The 14,526-nt window shown below is 55.4% G+C and overlaps 2 protein-coding genes across 2 annotated transcripts in view; one reads left to right on the top strand and one right to left on the bottom strand.

Moving 5' to 3' along the window:
- Positions 1-6,888: 6,888 nt before the first annotated feature.
- Positions 6,889-9,004, bottom strand: LOC122152591 (dispanin subfamily A member 2b-like). The gene is made up of 2 exons (XM_042785321.1): positions 8,688-9,004; positions 6,889-7,475 (listed from the first exon to the last, which is right to left on the bottom strand). The coding sequence occupies exons 1-2, from the start codon at positions 8,898-8,900 to the stop codon at positions 7,281-7,283; spliced, it is 408 nt and encodes a 135-aa protein (XP_042641255.1). The 5' UTR covers positions 8,901-9,004; the 3' UTR covers positions 6,889-7,280.
- A 3,092-nt stretch (positions 9,005-12,096) lies between these two features.
- Positions 12,097-14,526, top strand: part of B4GALNT4 (beta-1,4-N-acetyl-galactosaminyltransferase 4) — a 28,565-nt gene continuing 26,135 nt past the window's right edge. Inside the window, exon 1 of the mRNA XM_042785303.1 lies at positions 12,097-12,387. Coding sequence (XP_042641237.1) covers positions 12,237-12,387 — 151 coding nt within the window. The 5' untranslated portion in view covers positions 12,097-12,236. The remainder of the gene's footprint in view (positions 12,388-14,526) is intronic.

Below are 14,526 nucleotides of genomic sequence, written 5' to 3'. Positions count from 1 at the left end.
GGCAGCCCCAAGTCGGGTGGATTTACCCCCGAAAAAGGACTTTGCCCTCTCTGCTTTAAAAGCCCACCCCGTTCCTGCTGTCCCATCCAGCTCCCTCCCGGCACCCACCAGGACCCAGCACCAAGGGGCAGCCCCATGCCAAAAAAGCCCCAATTGCCCTTTGGGGAGACATGGGAGGGGTTTGGGGTGATGCAGAGGGTGAGGAGCTGCTTCTCCCTCTCCAGGTCCAGCCAGCTCCCAACAAGGTATCGGGCTAGGACTGCAGTGGTGGGATTCTGGCTTCAGGGCATCCCTAGAAAGACACGCCCCAGGATTTTTTTGCATGTGTTGTCTGATTGAGGAGCAGGGGCAAGAGCTTGTGGGGGGTGCACAGTGAGCCCACACCTCTGTGCCAGCCCGGATGGGCATAAAACCCCACCGGGGCAGCGATGTGCCGTGAGAGATTTGAGCAGAACAAGGCTGGATCCCGCTTCTGCCAGGGTTGGGGAGAAAGCGGGAAGAAGAAGGAGCGTGCAGGGGTGGGTGCGATCCAGAACACCCCGGCACGGTGCCAGCCCCTTTGTAATGGAGGCGGCTGCTGCCAGAGCTCTAACGAAGCAGCCAAGAGCCTGAAAGTTCGGGGCGATGTTTTCGAGCAGGGATTTGCTGCCCTTTAAAAAGACTCCTTGACCCCCACAGAGAGATGGGGGATGTTTGATGCAGTATCTGCCGGCGGGCATGTTGGTGACCTGCGTGCCGGGAGGGCAGCGAGCAGCCCTGCTTGCAAGTGGGAGCATGTGCGTGTTTGCTCTTACGGGAAGGAGCAGAGGAATAAATGATTCACCAGGAGGTCGGTGCCAGGGATCCTGCAACAAATAACCGTTGTGTTTTGCGGGCGGGATTTTTGACATCTTACTCAAGAGTGCAGCTTCTTGGCAGGAGTCTGATGTTCTTGGGGAGAGGAGAAAAAAAAAAGGCTTTTTTTCGCATCCTTGAGGGGCCCCAGCCCCAAGGACCAGAGTCTGCTGAGGGCGAGGAGCACGAAGGCTTCCAGCGAGCTGGGGAAAGGGGAAGTCAGGCCAACTGCATGCGTGAAGCTCTGTCAAGTGGACTTCAGACAGGATTTTTTTTGCAAGGTCTTGCTCGGGTCACTTCGGACACTGCCAGAGCTGGGTGGCCAAGTGCCACAAGCCAGCAGCCCCAGAGGCAGGATTTTTTCCTGCTTCCCAGCCAGCCCTTACACCGCGGCGCGGGGGCGGCTGGTAGGAGGGCTTGATGCTCGTCGTCGTGGTTTAACCCCAGCTGGCAGCTCAGCCCCCCCAGCTGCTCACTCAGCCCCCCCTTGGCAGGATGGGGGAGAGAATCAGAAGGGTAAAAGTGAGAAAACTCGTGGGCTGAGATAAGGACAGTTTGATGGGTAAAGTAAAGCCACGCATGCAGGCAAAGCAAAACAAGGTATTAATTCCCCACTTCCCATCGCAGGCCGGTTCAGCCGTTCCCAGGACAGCCGGGCTCTGTCACGCGTGATGGTGACGTGGGAGGACAAACACCATCATGCCGAGCGTCCCCCCTCTTCCTTCTTCTTTCCCAAGCTTTACATACTGAACGTGACACCGTAAGGTTTGGGATGTCCCTGGGGTGGGTGGGGGCCAGCTGTCCGGGCTGTGTCCCCCCCAGCCCCCTTGCTGGTAGGGTGAGAGGCAGAAGAGCCCTTGATTCTGGGTAAGTGCTGCTTGGTGATAACTAAAACTCATCCCGCTCAAACCCTTTGGACAGGCCTTTCCCCCCCAAAATCCAGCTTGCTCTCAGCACTGCTTGCTCCTATGCCCCTCCTGAGAGTCGGTGAGGATGAGGGGGCTCCTGGTGACACCCCAGCAAAGATGAGGTGCTACCCGGATCCCTGGGGGGAGCCTTACAAGCTCTTTGCATGCTGTATGGACTCCCCACGAGCACCCAGGTTGACCGAGCCTGGTGCACCCTTGAGCCTCATCTCTGTGACTGTTTTGCCAATTGATGGGGCCAACACAAAGGATGGAGACCCCGAGTTAAAGAAATAGGCTTATTTTACTTGAGTTTACAGCAGCAGAAAGGATTAGCAAGGTAATGCGCCTAATCATTACTCCATAAAGCTAGCTATAGTGATTAAGAAGGATACATCACCAACTGCCCTCATACTTCACCATCAGCCAGATCCGTGCTTCAGCTGGGGAGCCCCGTCACAGCGAAGGACCGGAGAGCCTCTCCCGGCGATTGGGAAGCCCTACGCAGTGCGTCCGCTCGTAGGTGAGGTCTTTGTCGTCGCTGTGAGAGGGTCTGGCTTTTATACTGTTTAACAAACCAACCTATAAATCTGTGTGACAAAATGCACGGAAACATCTGGTGGATTGACTTGCCTCACTCGGGCGCATCCGGATCTGGCCAGGATCTGGGCATGTCCGAGGAGTTCCTGCTTTCCTTCCTAATTCCTGGTTTAAGTTTAAAAGGTATTGTTCCCTCCTGTTACTTACAGTTTTCAGGGGTTGTTCCCCTGGTCATATTTCATGCTGATATGATGCTGGTCGGGAGGTTCACTCAGAAGTCAGCTTTGGCTCCAGGCCTATGGTTTAGCCTTTTTTATTTCAATCGGTCCTTTGGCTTATGAGTGAAGATCACAATCCCTTTGGAAGAGCCCAATACGTTCGCTCTATCCGTTTGACACAATACAATACCTAACAATTACATAAAGTAATAATAATAATGATAACTAACAATATTATACCAGGATGTATTAAAAAATTCAACATTTTGGTGGCAACTGGTGAATACCCAGTAAAGATGTCCCACCAGTGGTTTGCAGTCTCCTTTTCCATCTGGCTAGCTAATGACATTAGTTGATTCTTTGTGATCACGGTCTGTATCACAGAGTCTGATGGAGTTTTATTTTGTCATCCCAGGTGTCATCACAAATGTTGTGATTGCTCCATGATGGTTTTCAGTGGAGTCAGAGGTAAGCTGATTCCATTAAGATCCAAGCTTTGGGGTTGCCAATACATGTTTAGTTGTTCTCCATGCTTTGAATAAAAGGTATACATCTGTCCATGCCAAATGAGATAGATAGATAGATAGAATACTTTTCTGAGGCACCCTGAAAATGGAGTAGTTAGATTATACACTCCTATAATATTTTTATTATCTGTTACTACACAAACATGCTTATCACTAATTTCTACAAACATATCAAAGCTTTTAGGCAAGACTGGCCATTTACACAGATTCACTGAGTGTCCCAATAAACATGGTTCATACAGCTGTGAGCTTTGTCCACACAATATGCCATCTGCTGTGGACGTACACAAATCTAATTTATGGGTTCGATTCCTAGAGTTGATATAGTCTCCCTCCAAATGGGCCAACCAATATTCTGGTTCAAATGGGGGTTTGAATGAATAGCATACTTCTGATATTGTTGAGCTACTTGAACGCAAGTAGATGGAACATGATACAAATTATCAGCAGAAATACAGGGTTTAGATTTTAACATAGTAAAGTTGCCCCAGTGTGACCGATTTTGAATTACTGAATTATTACGGCATATTAGGGTTTCTATTTCTTCCATGGGAATGGTTATTGCATGACCATTCACCTCATGACCATCTGTTTGATTAACGCATTTATAAAAATCTTTTGAACTGGGTTGACCTGAAATGTTACAACATATAATAGATACGTCACTAGATGTAGTGACACTCAAATTATCTGCAGGACAGGTTACAAAAGCACATCCATGATCTCTCCATTTTGATTTTGGTCCTGAAGGCCGCCAAAACATATGTTTCACTATACTGAGTACTGAAAGTAAGATTGGTTATGATACAGGCAGAATTAACTCCACATCAGAAATCATTCTGTTGTCTTATCTCAGTAGCGTTTTTGCATCGCCAACTAAAAGGTGTCTCCTGTGGACCTTCCAATGGCCATCCGGGGGTAAAAGCCTTTCCCAAATGGACTATGATGATAGACAGGCAAATCCATTTTAGGAGAACCTAAAAGGTAAAACCTTAAGACATCCAGTTATTCTTGCAGGTAACACTTAGTTGCAGGAACATATTCTCATTTTTCCAGTCCAGGCTTCATCATTAAAACAGTATTGTCTTTTTCTGTGGCTATTACTTCAGCTGGCTCAGGAGGTCCACTTGAACTTTGGACCCATACTTTAGCTCCATTATCAAAATTAGTTGATCCAAACCCTTTATATCCACGAACAGTGGTGACTTGAGGTGGATCCCCTTTTTTCACAATTGTTTCTAAAACTGGCAATATCAATAATTGTGCTATTCTGTCACGGGGATGAATAATCAAATCTTGTTCATCATTGGTTAACAGGATTACTTTAATTTCTCCTCAATAATCTGCATCGATCACTCCTCCCATGACATGAATACCCTTCAAGGCTAGGCTCAAATGAGCAGTTATTAAACCAAAGTGTCCTGGAGGAATTTGAATTCCTGTTCTGGTGTTGATAATGCTCCTCTGTTTTTGACTTATTCTGATCAACTCCAATGCATGGAAATCTGACCCTGCAGCCTCTGGAGTGGCCCGGGAAGGGGCCATCGCACGCGGAACAATTTCCCTAATCTCCTTCCATGGGTTTAAATCAGAATACGACTCTCAGTCCTCCTTTTCCCCTGGAACAACCGATCTGCCCGCGGAGGGCCCACCGTGGGCAGAGGTGGAGCCCCGCTGAGGCTCAGGGAGAGGTGCTGTAACCTGAGTTACCCCTGGATTCTTAGTTTTAGAACTCTCTGCTTTCTTGCTAGGACTATTCAGCCCTCTCTGTATATTTGCCACAGCTCATTAGGAGGAACACTGTCATTTTTTTCACGAGACTTGCCATCTTTTAATAAAGCCGTAAACATCTCCTTGCAAGAAATTTTCTTCTTACTGCCTTTAGGGCTGTCTTGAGTATCTTGATCTCCTGCACTTCCTCGGGGACCCCATTCTCCAAGGTCACCTACCTGCTGTATTTTTCAATCGCCTCCTCAATGGGATTTCCTGTCTCATTAAACAAGAGAGTCACGATTACATTTTTGTATGCCGGCAGGGCAGTTTTAATCAATCAGATCCTATGAGAGACAGACAAGGCAGTTCGCATCATCGAGTCAGGGTCTCCCATATAGATTGACAACTTCATCCCTTCCTCCTTCATCCGCTGAATACAATCTCGCAGAGTATACCATGGACGTTCCCCACCTGGCCAGTCATTCTCTGTGGGGTATTTATTATTGCATCCCTGGGCAGCCAAGGCTAACAAATTTGTATCCTGAGGATTATTTCGGAATGCAACTTGCACAAAGGAGTCCAAACTCAAGACTAAAAGCTTCTTAGAGTCCCCTGGATGTAGGGTTACCCCTGCTGCTCCCTGATCGTGCAAACGCACCATCCAAGAGAGTAGGGGTCCCCCCAGCCTCTGTTTAAATCTTTCAATGATGTATTTTACTTCATGCTGAGTATAATTCTCTATCACATCCTTCCTTACTTGTTGCTCATTGGTATGTAATTCTACTTTCCGTCTCCACACTGGTTTCATATCCACAAGTTCATCGGAGGAACCAGCCTCATCAGAATCCGTAGAATCCCAAATATCTCCATCCCTCTTATCAGGATCCCATTGTACTCCTGCTTCTGTGATCACAAAATGCACTTTCCTATTATTTACTCATCCCCTTCTTTTCTTACACTGTGCAACCCATACTGCAGCTCTTTCAGCTACAGTCTGATAAGTGTCCAACTTGTTGGCAAGCAGCTTGATCTGGCACTGTAATGTAACAATTTGATTCTGCAAATCACACACTTGTTGCTCCATGTGGGAGGGTTCTAACAACAATTGTTCTTTCTCTTGGTGCTGTTTCTGATATGCTGCTAGCAAAATCCATCCCCATCTTCCTGAACCCCCAATTTCTTTTCCTTTTTTCATAGACAATTTTTGGATGCATTTTAATACATCCAGTGGTTCGGCTTCTTTCAACTGACTTCCCCATTGTTCGCACAGTCTTCCGACCTTAGCCCACTCGAGAACCAGCGAACTATAGAGAAGGTCTTCCCATCTGGGAATTTCTGACAGAGCTGATTTGTTACGTTTAGATTTAAAAAGAGACATTTTGTTCTGATCCTGTCTGTGGCACCAAATCTGTTTTGCCAATTGACGGTGACAACACAAAGGATGGAGACCCCGAGTTAAAGAAATAGGCTTATTTTACTTAAGTTTACAGCAGCAGAAAGGATTAGCAAGGTAATGCGCCTAAGCATTACTCCATAAAGCTAGCTATAGTGATTAAGAAGGATACATCACCAACTGCCCTCATACTTCACCATCAGCCAGATCCGTGCTTCAGCTGGGGAGCCCCGTCACAGCGAAGGACCGGAGAGCCTCTCCCGGCGATTGGGAAGCCCTACGCAGGGCGTCCGCTCGTAGGTGAGGTCTTTGTCGTCGCTGTGAGAGGGTCCGGCTTTTATACTGTTTAACAAACCAACCTATAAATCTGTGTGACAAAATGCACGGAAACATCTGGTGGACTGGCTCTTCTCGCTCGGACACGTCCGGATCTGGCCAGGATCCCAGCCGCATCCAAGGAGTTCCTGGTTTTTTTCTTTAATTCCGGGCTTAAGTTTACAAGTTTCTGCTCTTTATTTACAGTTTTCAGGGGTTGTTCCCCTGGTCATATTTCATGCTGATATGATGCTGGTCGGGAGGTTCACTTTGGTTCGAGGTCTATGGTTTAGCCCTTTTTATTACAATGTCACTGTGCCGAGGGACAATTTCCCTCTCCAGGCGCGTCCCGAGGGTGGACTCTGTTTCTCAGCCAGCCAAACTGGGGGGGGGGGGACGACAACCCTGAACCACCCTCTGACAAAATGAAACCGAGCCAGGGGCAAAAGCAAAAGAAACCTTTATTTGAATCTTTTTTTTTTTTTTTTTTTTCCAAACAAGGTGCTTCTCCTTAGCATTATTCTTAGAGGCACTTGGGGCTACAAAGTCAGAGCGAAGTGGCAAACAGAACAGCGTGCTCTTTTCCAGACAGTTTTTGGGTGCTCAGCTGCTGCCAGAGGAGAGGGGTCTCCAGCCCCTGCCAGGGATGCCAAGGGTGGCCATCAGAGAGGGCTTTGTAGTGGCTCTGAGCAGCGAGGAAAGTGGGACAGGACCCCAGCGGGCTCTGGGGGGGCCGCATGGAGAACCCCCCTGCTCCGAGGGGTGACGGGGGCTCCTAGCAGATGAGAGGGGGGGAGAGGGGGGGGGATGCTCTGCCCACAGAGCAAGGGAAGGGCTAAGTGGGGCTGAGGAAGGACATGTGCTCCTGGTTGAAGTAGTTCGCCACGATGATGGTGCCGCTAGCGATCAGGGCGATGAGGATGATGATGAGGAAGATGTTGATCAGCAGAGCGGTGATGTTCAGGTACTTGGCGGTGGAGCCGTAGCTGAGCGCCCCGCTGTAGTCGCCGAGGACTTTGCGGTCCCTGGACTGGGGGGAGGCAGAGGGGAGAGTTAGTGGGGTTGGGGGGAGCCAGGGGAGGAGAGATGCCTTGGGGGGCTCCGGGCTGCAGCTGGGTGGGATATATCGGAGGGGCTGTGCAAGCCTGAGCTGCCACACTGGGCTGAACCCCCCAAAACACCAGGATTACCCTGGGGTGCCAGCAGCACCCACTGCCCCAAAATCCCGGCCTTCTTCAGAGCTTCCAGCCAGGGCCAGGGGGCCATGGAGTAGGGGCTTTGTGGGGTCCACTGGGCACCCTCAGGTTTGGGGCTTTAAGGTCCATGGTGCTACCTGGGGTTGGGGGCTCTGTGGGGTCCACAGGGCTCTTGGCTGGGGGTCTCTGTGGAGTGCTTTGGGCGTGCCAGGGTTGGGGCTCTGTGGGGTCCATGGGTCTTCCTGGGGCTGGGGGCTCTATGTGGTCTGTGGGTCTCTCTGGGGCTGGGGGCTCTGGGAGCTCCATGGGGGCTCTCTGGCGTCCATGGGGGCTCTCTGGGGTCCACAAGTCTCCCTGGGGCTGGAGACTCGATGAGGGGAGCTCTCTGGGGTCCATGGGGCATTCAAGGGTGGGGGGGTCTGTGGGGTCCATGGGCCCTCTCTGAGGTCCATGGGGCACCCCAGGGTGGGGGGCTCTCTGGGGTCCACAGGTCTCCCTAGGGCTGGGGGCTCCATAGGGGCTCTCTGGGGTCCATAGGGCACCCTGGGGTGGGGGCTCTGCGGGGTCCACAGGACTCCTCAACTTTGGGGGCTCCATGGGGGCTCTATGTGGTCTGTGGGTCTCCCTGGGGTTGGGGGCTCTGGGAGCTCTCTGGGGGCTCTCTGGGGTCCACGGGGGCTCTCTGGGGTTCACAAGTCCCCCTGGGGCTGGGGACTCCATGGGGGGAGCTCTCTGGGGTCCACGGGGGCTCTCTGGGGTTCACAAGTCTCCCTGGGGCTGGGGACTCCATGGGGGGAGCTCTCTGGGGGCCATGGGGCACCCAAGGGTGGGGGGGTCTGTGGGGTCCAAGAGGGCTCTATGTGGTCTGTGGGTCTCCCTGGGGTTGGGGGCTCTGGGAGCTCCATGGGGGCTCTCTGGGGTCCATGGGGCACCCCGGGATGGGGGCTCTGCGGGGTCCACGGGACTCCCCGACTCTGGGGGCTCCATGGGTCGCCCTGGGCTCAGTGGGGTCCCCGCCCCCCCCTCCCCAGCGGGACCCCCCCCACCTTCACGGAGAAGACGAGCGCCAAGAAGCCCAGGCAGCAGACGTTGGCGTACAGCGTGGTGCAGACGGACCAGACGAGGTGGTCGCGGGGGGGCGGCGGCGGCGGCGGCTCCACCGGCACCACGGTGCTCCGCGGCAGCCCCTCCATGTCCATCCCCTCTGCCAGCGGCTCGTAGGGCGGCAGCGCCGGCCCCAGCGACCGCGACCGCTCCATCGGGGCTGTGGCGGGGGCGGGGGAGGGCACCCCGCGCCGCTTTCGTTTCCCCGAGACCGAGGACGGGGCGGGGCGGGACGGGGCCGCCCCGTCCGGGACCCCCGACCCCCCCGCGGCCAGGGGAGGAGAAGCTCCCCGCCCTCTCCCTGCGCGGCGAGGGAGCTCCCCGCTCGTCCCCTTCTTCTCCCCCGCTTTCCTTCGCCTCTTCTTTGCCCCCTTTTTCTTTGCCTCCCTTTTCTTTGTCCCATTTTCTTTGCCTCCCTTTGCCTCTTTCTTCTTTGCGTCACTTTTCTTTGCCCCCCTTTTCTTTTTCCCCTTTTTCTTTGCCTCCCTTTGCCCCCTTTTCTTTGTCCCCTTTGTCTTTCCCTCCCTTTTCTTTGCCCCTCTTTTCTTTGTCCCTTTTTTCTTTGCCCCCCTCTACTCCCTTTTTCTTTGCCACCTTTTTCTTTGCCCCCTTCTTTCCTTGTCCCTTTCTTTCTCCCCTCCCAGGGTGGCTGCCTGAGGTCAACGGCAAGTGTTTCGGGATGCTTGGCAAAGAAGCCCTAAGTAAGGTCCCCACCATGTGGCACTGGAACCCTCCTTCCCTTCCCTGAAAGAGGGGAGGGAACCCCAGCACTGGGGCACTGGGAACCCCAGCTCCCCACTCCCCTCAATTTGGGTTTTGGGTGCAAGCAGCTGAGGCCGATGGGAAGAAACTTCGTGGCCCCTAAAGTTTCTTGCTCCACCGAGAAGAAAGGCTTTTGGCAGAAGCAGCCCTGGCCGGGATTATCGTCCCTTTGGCACAGCAAGGATCACCGCTCCCTTCATTTTTTGGAGGGGGGTTAATTCCCAGAAATCCTGTCAAGGCAGGGCCCAGTGCATCGCTGGCGCGGGGAGGCCGGATGTCGTGCGAAGGGCTCGGGCTTGTGCCTGCCTGGAAATCCCCGAAATCCCACTGCTGGGGGCGAGAGCGGCTTCGGGCAGCTCCGGGACCGGCTGTCACTGGCTGTGAGCTCGTCCCTGCCAGCGCCATCACCTCTAAGGCAGCTCTTCACAGGGCCCAGGAAAAAACCCTGCTCTTGTGGGGGGACCCCAGCCTGGCTCCGACTCCGTCCCCCACAAAGATGTGGTAAGGCCAGAAGGTGCCACTTGTTGGGGACATCACTTGGGACCCGTGAAAAGCGCCGTGCCAGCTCCCTAACTGTTGTACCAACCAACCTTTATAGTATGACTTTGTTAATACATCTTAAGTCACATTATACACAGTAATATAAGGAAGTAATAAAATTTTACTGGCAGCTCTGGGGTTGTTCATGCTTAAATAAACCAAAGGAAAGGACAGCCCAGCCCTGGAGAAAAGGACTTTGCAAAGCAACTCTAGTTTCGCAGCCTTCTCGCTGTTTGTCTGTTGATCCCTGGGCTGATCTCAGATGCCGGTCAGCACTTCCAAGATGTGGTGGAGGGGCCAGAAACAAAGTCTGACTGCAACTAGTGATTGGTTGGACGGGTGCTAGTGATTAGTCGCTGCCTGGCACCTGAACAGTGTCAGAACCCTGTGTGAAGGCACTCTCAGAGTGCCCCAGTTGGGCTGGGACTCCTCATGGGCGTGAATATTTGCTCTTGTAATTCATTGTGTCCCAGCCTCTCTCCTTGGCCAGCACGGGCCAGTCACAAATTTTTCGGAATTTCCAGCCAATGTTCCCAAACCTCCTGGGCCCCCCCCCCGGGTTGCTGCTGGGGTGGGAAGAGGCTGAAATTGGGTCCCCTGGATGAAAGTTGTGCAACTAGCTGTGCCCCGACCTGCGGCTCTCCGCTCCCTTTGCTGGAGGGGTGCAAAAAATGGTGGAAATAACGGCTGAGTTTCCCCAGATATGCATCTTCCACATCTGTTGGGAGAGCCCTGTGCAGAGATGCCCTTCATCCCGGCCTCCTCCTCCTCCCGGCAGGGGCAGCCCTGCAAGCCCCCAGCCGCCCCAGTCCACTGAAGGGCCCAGTGCAGGTTCACTTCCTAACAAGGACCAACCGTCCCCATCTGCTGCTTTTCCCTGCCCCCTTGCCCCGTTTGTCTAAATTTGCCGTAATTATGGGTTAATTAACCTTCCACATCCTTACAGGAACTGAGTACAGGGAAGCGCAAACCAGAGCATTGGTGCCCTCTAGTTTTCCTAGCTGTGAATGTAATTTTTTCTCTAATAACTGATTTCTCTTGTGTTTTTGTCCCAGCCCTGAGCCGCAGCAAGGAGGAGCTGCTGCCTCAACTTGTGGAGCAGGAAAGGAGGAAAAAACAAACCTGATGTTTTCGTTGCTGCGCTGCAGAGGGAAAAACCAGCCTGTGCATTGGTGAAATGAGTTGTGGCCGGTCTCAGCCTGGCTGAGCACCCCTGGCCCCAAGGAGCAGCCTGGTGAGCAGCTCCTTCAAGGCCTTGGGCGCTGTCAGCTTAATTAAGTCTTAGTGTTAATTATGTTTAGGTTTTACACAGGGCGAGCTACAGCTCTTGTGCTTCCAGATGGCCCTGCTGGCAGGAGCGGCCTCGACCGCCACGGGATCCCCTGCACCCGTTCCCAGGGGATCCCTGCACCCAGCGAGGGGGATCGGGGGGATCCCTGCACCCATCCCCAGGGGATGCCTGCACTCGTTCCCAGGGGATCCCTGCACCCAGCGAGGGGGATCGGGGGGATCCTCGCATCAGTGAGGGGGATCCCGCCCCCACCCCGCGGACCGGTCTGGCCCCGCAGCCCCTGCCGCGGCCGCGCGGGGACATACCATCCCCGCCGAGGGGGGGGAAGGGTGGTGGTGGGGGGAGGGGGCGGCCCCGCAGAGGCCCCCGTCATCTTTCCCGCAGCTCCGCCGGCTCCCGCGGCACGGCGAGCCCTTCTCCTCTCGCCCCGTCGCCGCTCCGCGACGGGGACAGCAACGGAGGGGTACGGCCGTGCTCCCCCTCCCCCCACCCCCCTCTCATGGGCTCTCCCGCGGGGATGCCGGCCCGTTGGCGTGGAGACGCGCGGCGCCTCCGCGGGCTCCGCCCCCGCCGGGCACCCATTGGCGGCGGGCCGGCGCCGGGCGCTTCGCGATTGGCGGACGGTGGCGTCGTTCGGACCGAGGGGGCGTGTCCAGGGCGGGGCCGCACCCCCCCCCCCCGCCCCGGTCCCGCCGCGGCCCCGCTCATTCATTCCCCCACCCGCCGGTGCCGGGGCGGCGGCGATGCGCCGGGCGGGCGGGGGCCACCGCGCCGAGCCGCCCCGCTGCCCTCGCGGCCGGCCCGGAGCGAGCGGGCTGGGCGGGCGGGGGGCCCGATGGGCCGGGGCTAGGCCGGCGGCGGTGGGGGGGACGGCAGCGGCGGCGATGCGGGCGGCAGGATGCCGCGGCTCCCGGTGAAGAAGCTCCGGAAGCAGCTGAAGCTGCTGCTGCTGCTGGTGCTGCTCACCTTCGCCGTCTGGTTCACCTACCTCCACATCAGCCTGGTGCGCCAGGGCCGCGCCCTGCGCCTCCCGTTCACCTACGGCAGAGGTAACGCGGGGGGGAGGCAGGCGACAGCCCCCCAACCGGCGACAGCACCGGGGGGCCCCCGCGACACCTTGTCATCCGCCGGTGCGAGGCCTCGGTGGGGTTTGGGGTCCCCCCTCAAAGGGTGGTGGGTGCCCTCCGCGGAGCATCCCCCCCCTACCCAGCGCCCGCAGTGGCGGGGCTCCCCACACCCCCACCCCAGCGTCTGTTTCCATCCTGCGTGGCTCCGGCGGGTTTGGGGAGAGCGGGACCCGCCCCGACGTTGCCCCTTCAGGGACTGGGGTGATCAGGGAAGACCCAGGAGGGACCCCAAACCGGCCGCGGGTTTTCCATCCCCCCACCGCGAGCGGCTCCGTCCTCATTTTTCCGCCCGCCGATTTGGCTGCGATGACAAAGAAGGCCATTTATAGCCACCCGTCGCTGCCTGGAAGGGGCGAACCCCAGCCCTCCCATCCTTTCCCAACGCTTTCCCAGCCCGTGCTTCTCTGTCGGAAAAATCTCTGTCCTCCCCCAGCCCTCGGCTGCCACCCCGGGATGCTCCAGCGGGGCTAGTCTGGAGGGGCAGGTGCCAGCCCTCGCCCTCCGGTTTGGCTTCGGGGTCACTTGTTCCCGGCTTTACCCTTGCAGACCCTGTTGGGCTGCTCGGGGTGTGTGTGTGTGTGTATAAAACTACGCAAAATGTTTGCCTGGTGAAACTTGAGCTGTAACGTTTCTGGTCAGACTGAGCTTGCTTAGCGGTTTTTGTTCTGAAAAAATAGAAAGAAATGAGAGCGAGTGCTTATTTAGGCAAGAAATGGCTTTCCTGCGTGGGTCAGAGCAGTTCTGGAGGCCAGTGAAGCCTCTCAGCTGGCAAACCCAAAGTTTCCAACCATAGCAGCAGCATGATCCTGCAAATTTTTGGGCCTTATGGTGAAATCGGGATAATGCTAATAAGAGCAGCAGGAAATGAGGCTGCTTGTGCATCGCCTCAAAGGAGGGGTTATGGGGAGGCTGCGCCGCTTGTTTTCTTCACTCCGCTGCAGGATCGTGCTTAATGGAAAAGCCACAAGTTACAGAAGTCTAACCGCAAGCGGCTGCCCCGTGTCTCCGCAATTATCCTGGTGTTAAGGAGGGCAGAGTCCTTCCTCTTTCAGGACTGGCAGCCTCGGGCGGGGGGGAGGTGGTGTGGGATCGCTGGCCCCACGGCTGGCTGCCTGTGAAATCTGTGGCTCGGGGTCCCCCCGGGTGCGGGGGTGCAGTGGTGTGAGGGCCAGACAAGGTTTTTCTCCATGGCTTCCCCTGGGGAGGGTGCACAGGGCGATGCCTGCGTGCCGGTGCCTTCCCTGGGTGTGTGTTTTGGGTGCCGAACATGATGGATGCCTATTCCTCCTCTCCCTCTCCTCCTCCCTACGTGCCCTGCATCAGGATGCTCTGAGGGGGGGGGCTGTGGGGTTTGCTCTAGCAGCGGGGGAACCATCGGCACGTGGCTTTGGGGGAGAGGGGGGGTCTGTGGGAGGTGGGGAAAGAGATGGGGATAGTGTGGGGGGATTGTGGCTTGGGAGGTGCCGGGCAAGGACGATGCTCTGGCTGTGTCTTCTGCTGGTCCGGCGATGGGGTTGGGATTTTCCCATGCCATGGGGAGCACGGGCATCTTTTGTGGCCGGGGTGCGGCGAGGTGGGTGCTACCCAGGGGTGGCTGGACCTCACCTGGGCTGGGTCGTGCCCCTCTCTGCGGTTTGGGACCAGACTCAAGGGAGATGATGTTCCTCCCACTGGGGTTTTCCAACCAGTGCCTACAGCCGGGGCGAAGGTGTAACAAAGCTGGAGTCGAGGTGTTGCTGAGCCTTTTTGGAAGCGTAGTGATGGAGAGGGGTTGGGTGGAGGCTGTGGGAGGGATTCGGGAACACATAGATGGACCCTAGTCCTGCTGCTGCAACTTGGCAGAGAGCTGGAGTGGGAGAGCCAGGGAGCAGTCTTAATTGGAAAAATATTGAATAGAGTAAAAAAAAAAATATATATATATATATATATCAAAGGAAAAAATCAAGAAGAAGCTTGGTGCAAGAGTTTGGGGAGAGAGGGAAGGGTTTGGGGATGAGCTGTGGGGAGAGCTGAAGGCAGAGCTGTGCTGGAGGAGGGTGCTGGGGCAGCCCCCCTCTACCC

The sequence above is a fragment of the Tyto alba genome, unplaced genomic scaffold (genome assembly GCF_018691265.1).
Source record: "Tyto alba isolate M040663 unplaced genomic scaffold, T.alba_DEE_v4.0 Super-Scaffold_8, whole genome shotgun sequence".
NCBI lineage: Eukaryota > Metazoa > Chordata > Aves > Strigiformes > Tytonidae > Tyto > Tyto alba.
This window is presented reverse-complemented; position numbering and strand designations above follow the sequence as displayed.

Bases quoted from the DNA above. Each gene is read 5' to 3' on its own strand.
- LOC122152591 (XM_042785321.1), bottom strand. From the start codon at position 8,900: ATGGAGCGGTCGCGGTCGCTGGGGCCGGCGCTGCCGCCCTACGAGCCG. The intron at 7,476-8,687 runs GTGGGGGGGGTC...GCCTCCCCCCAG, and splicing joins CGCTCGTCTTCTCCGTGAAG to TCCAGGGACCGCAAAGTCCT.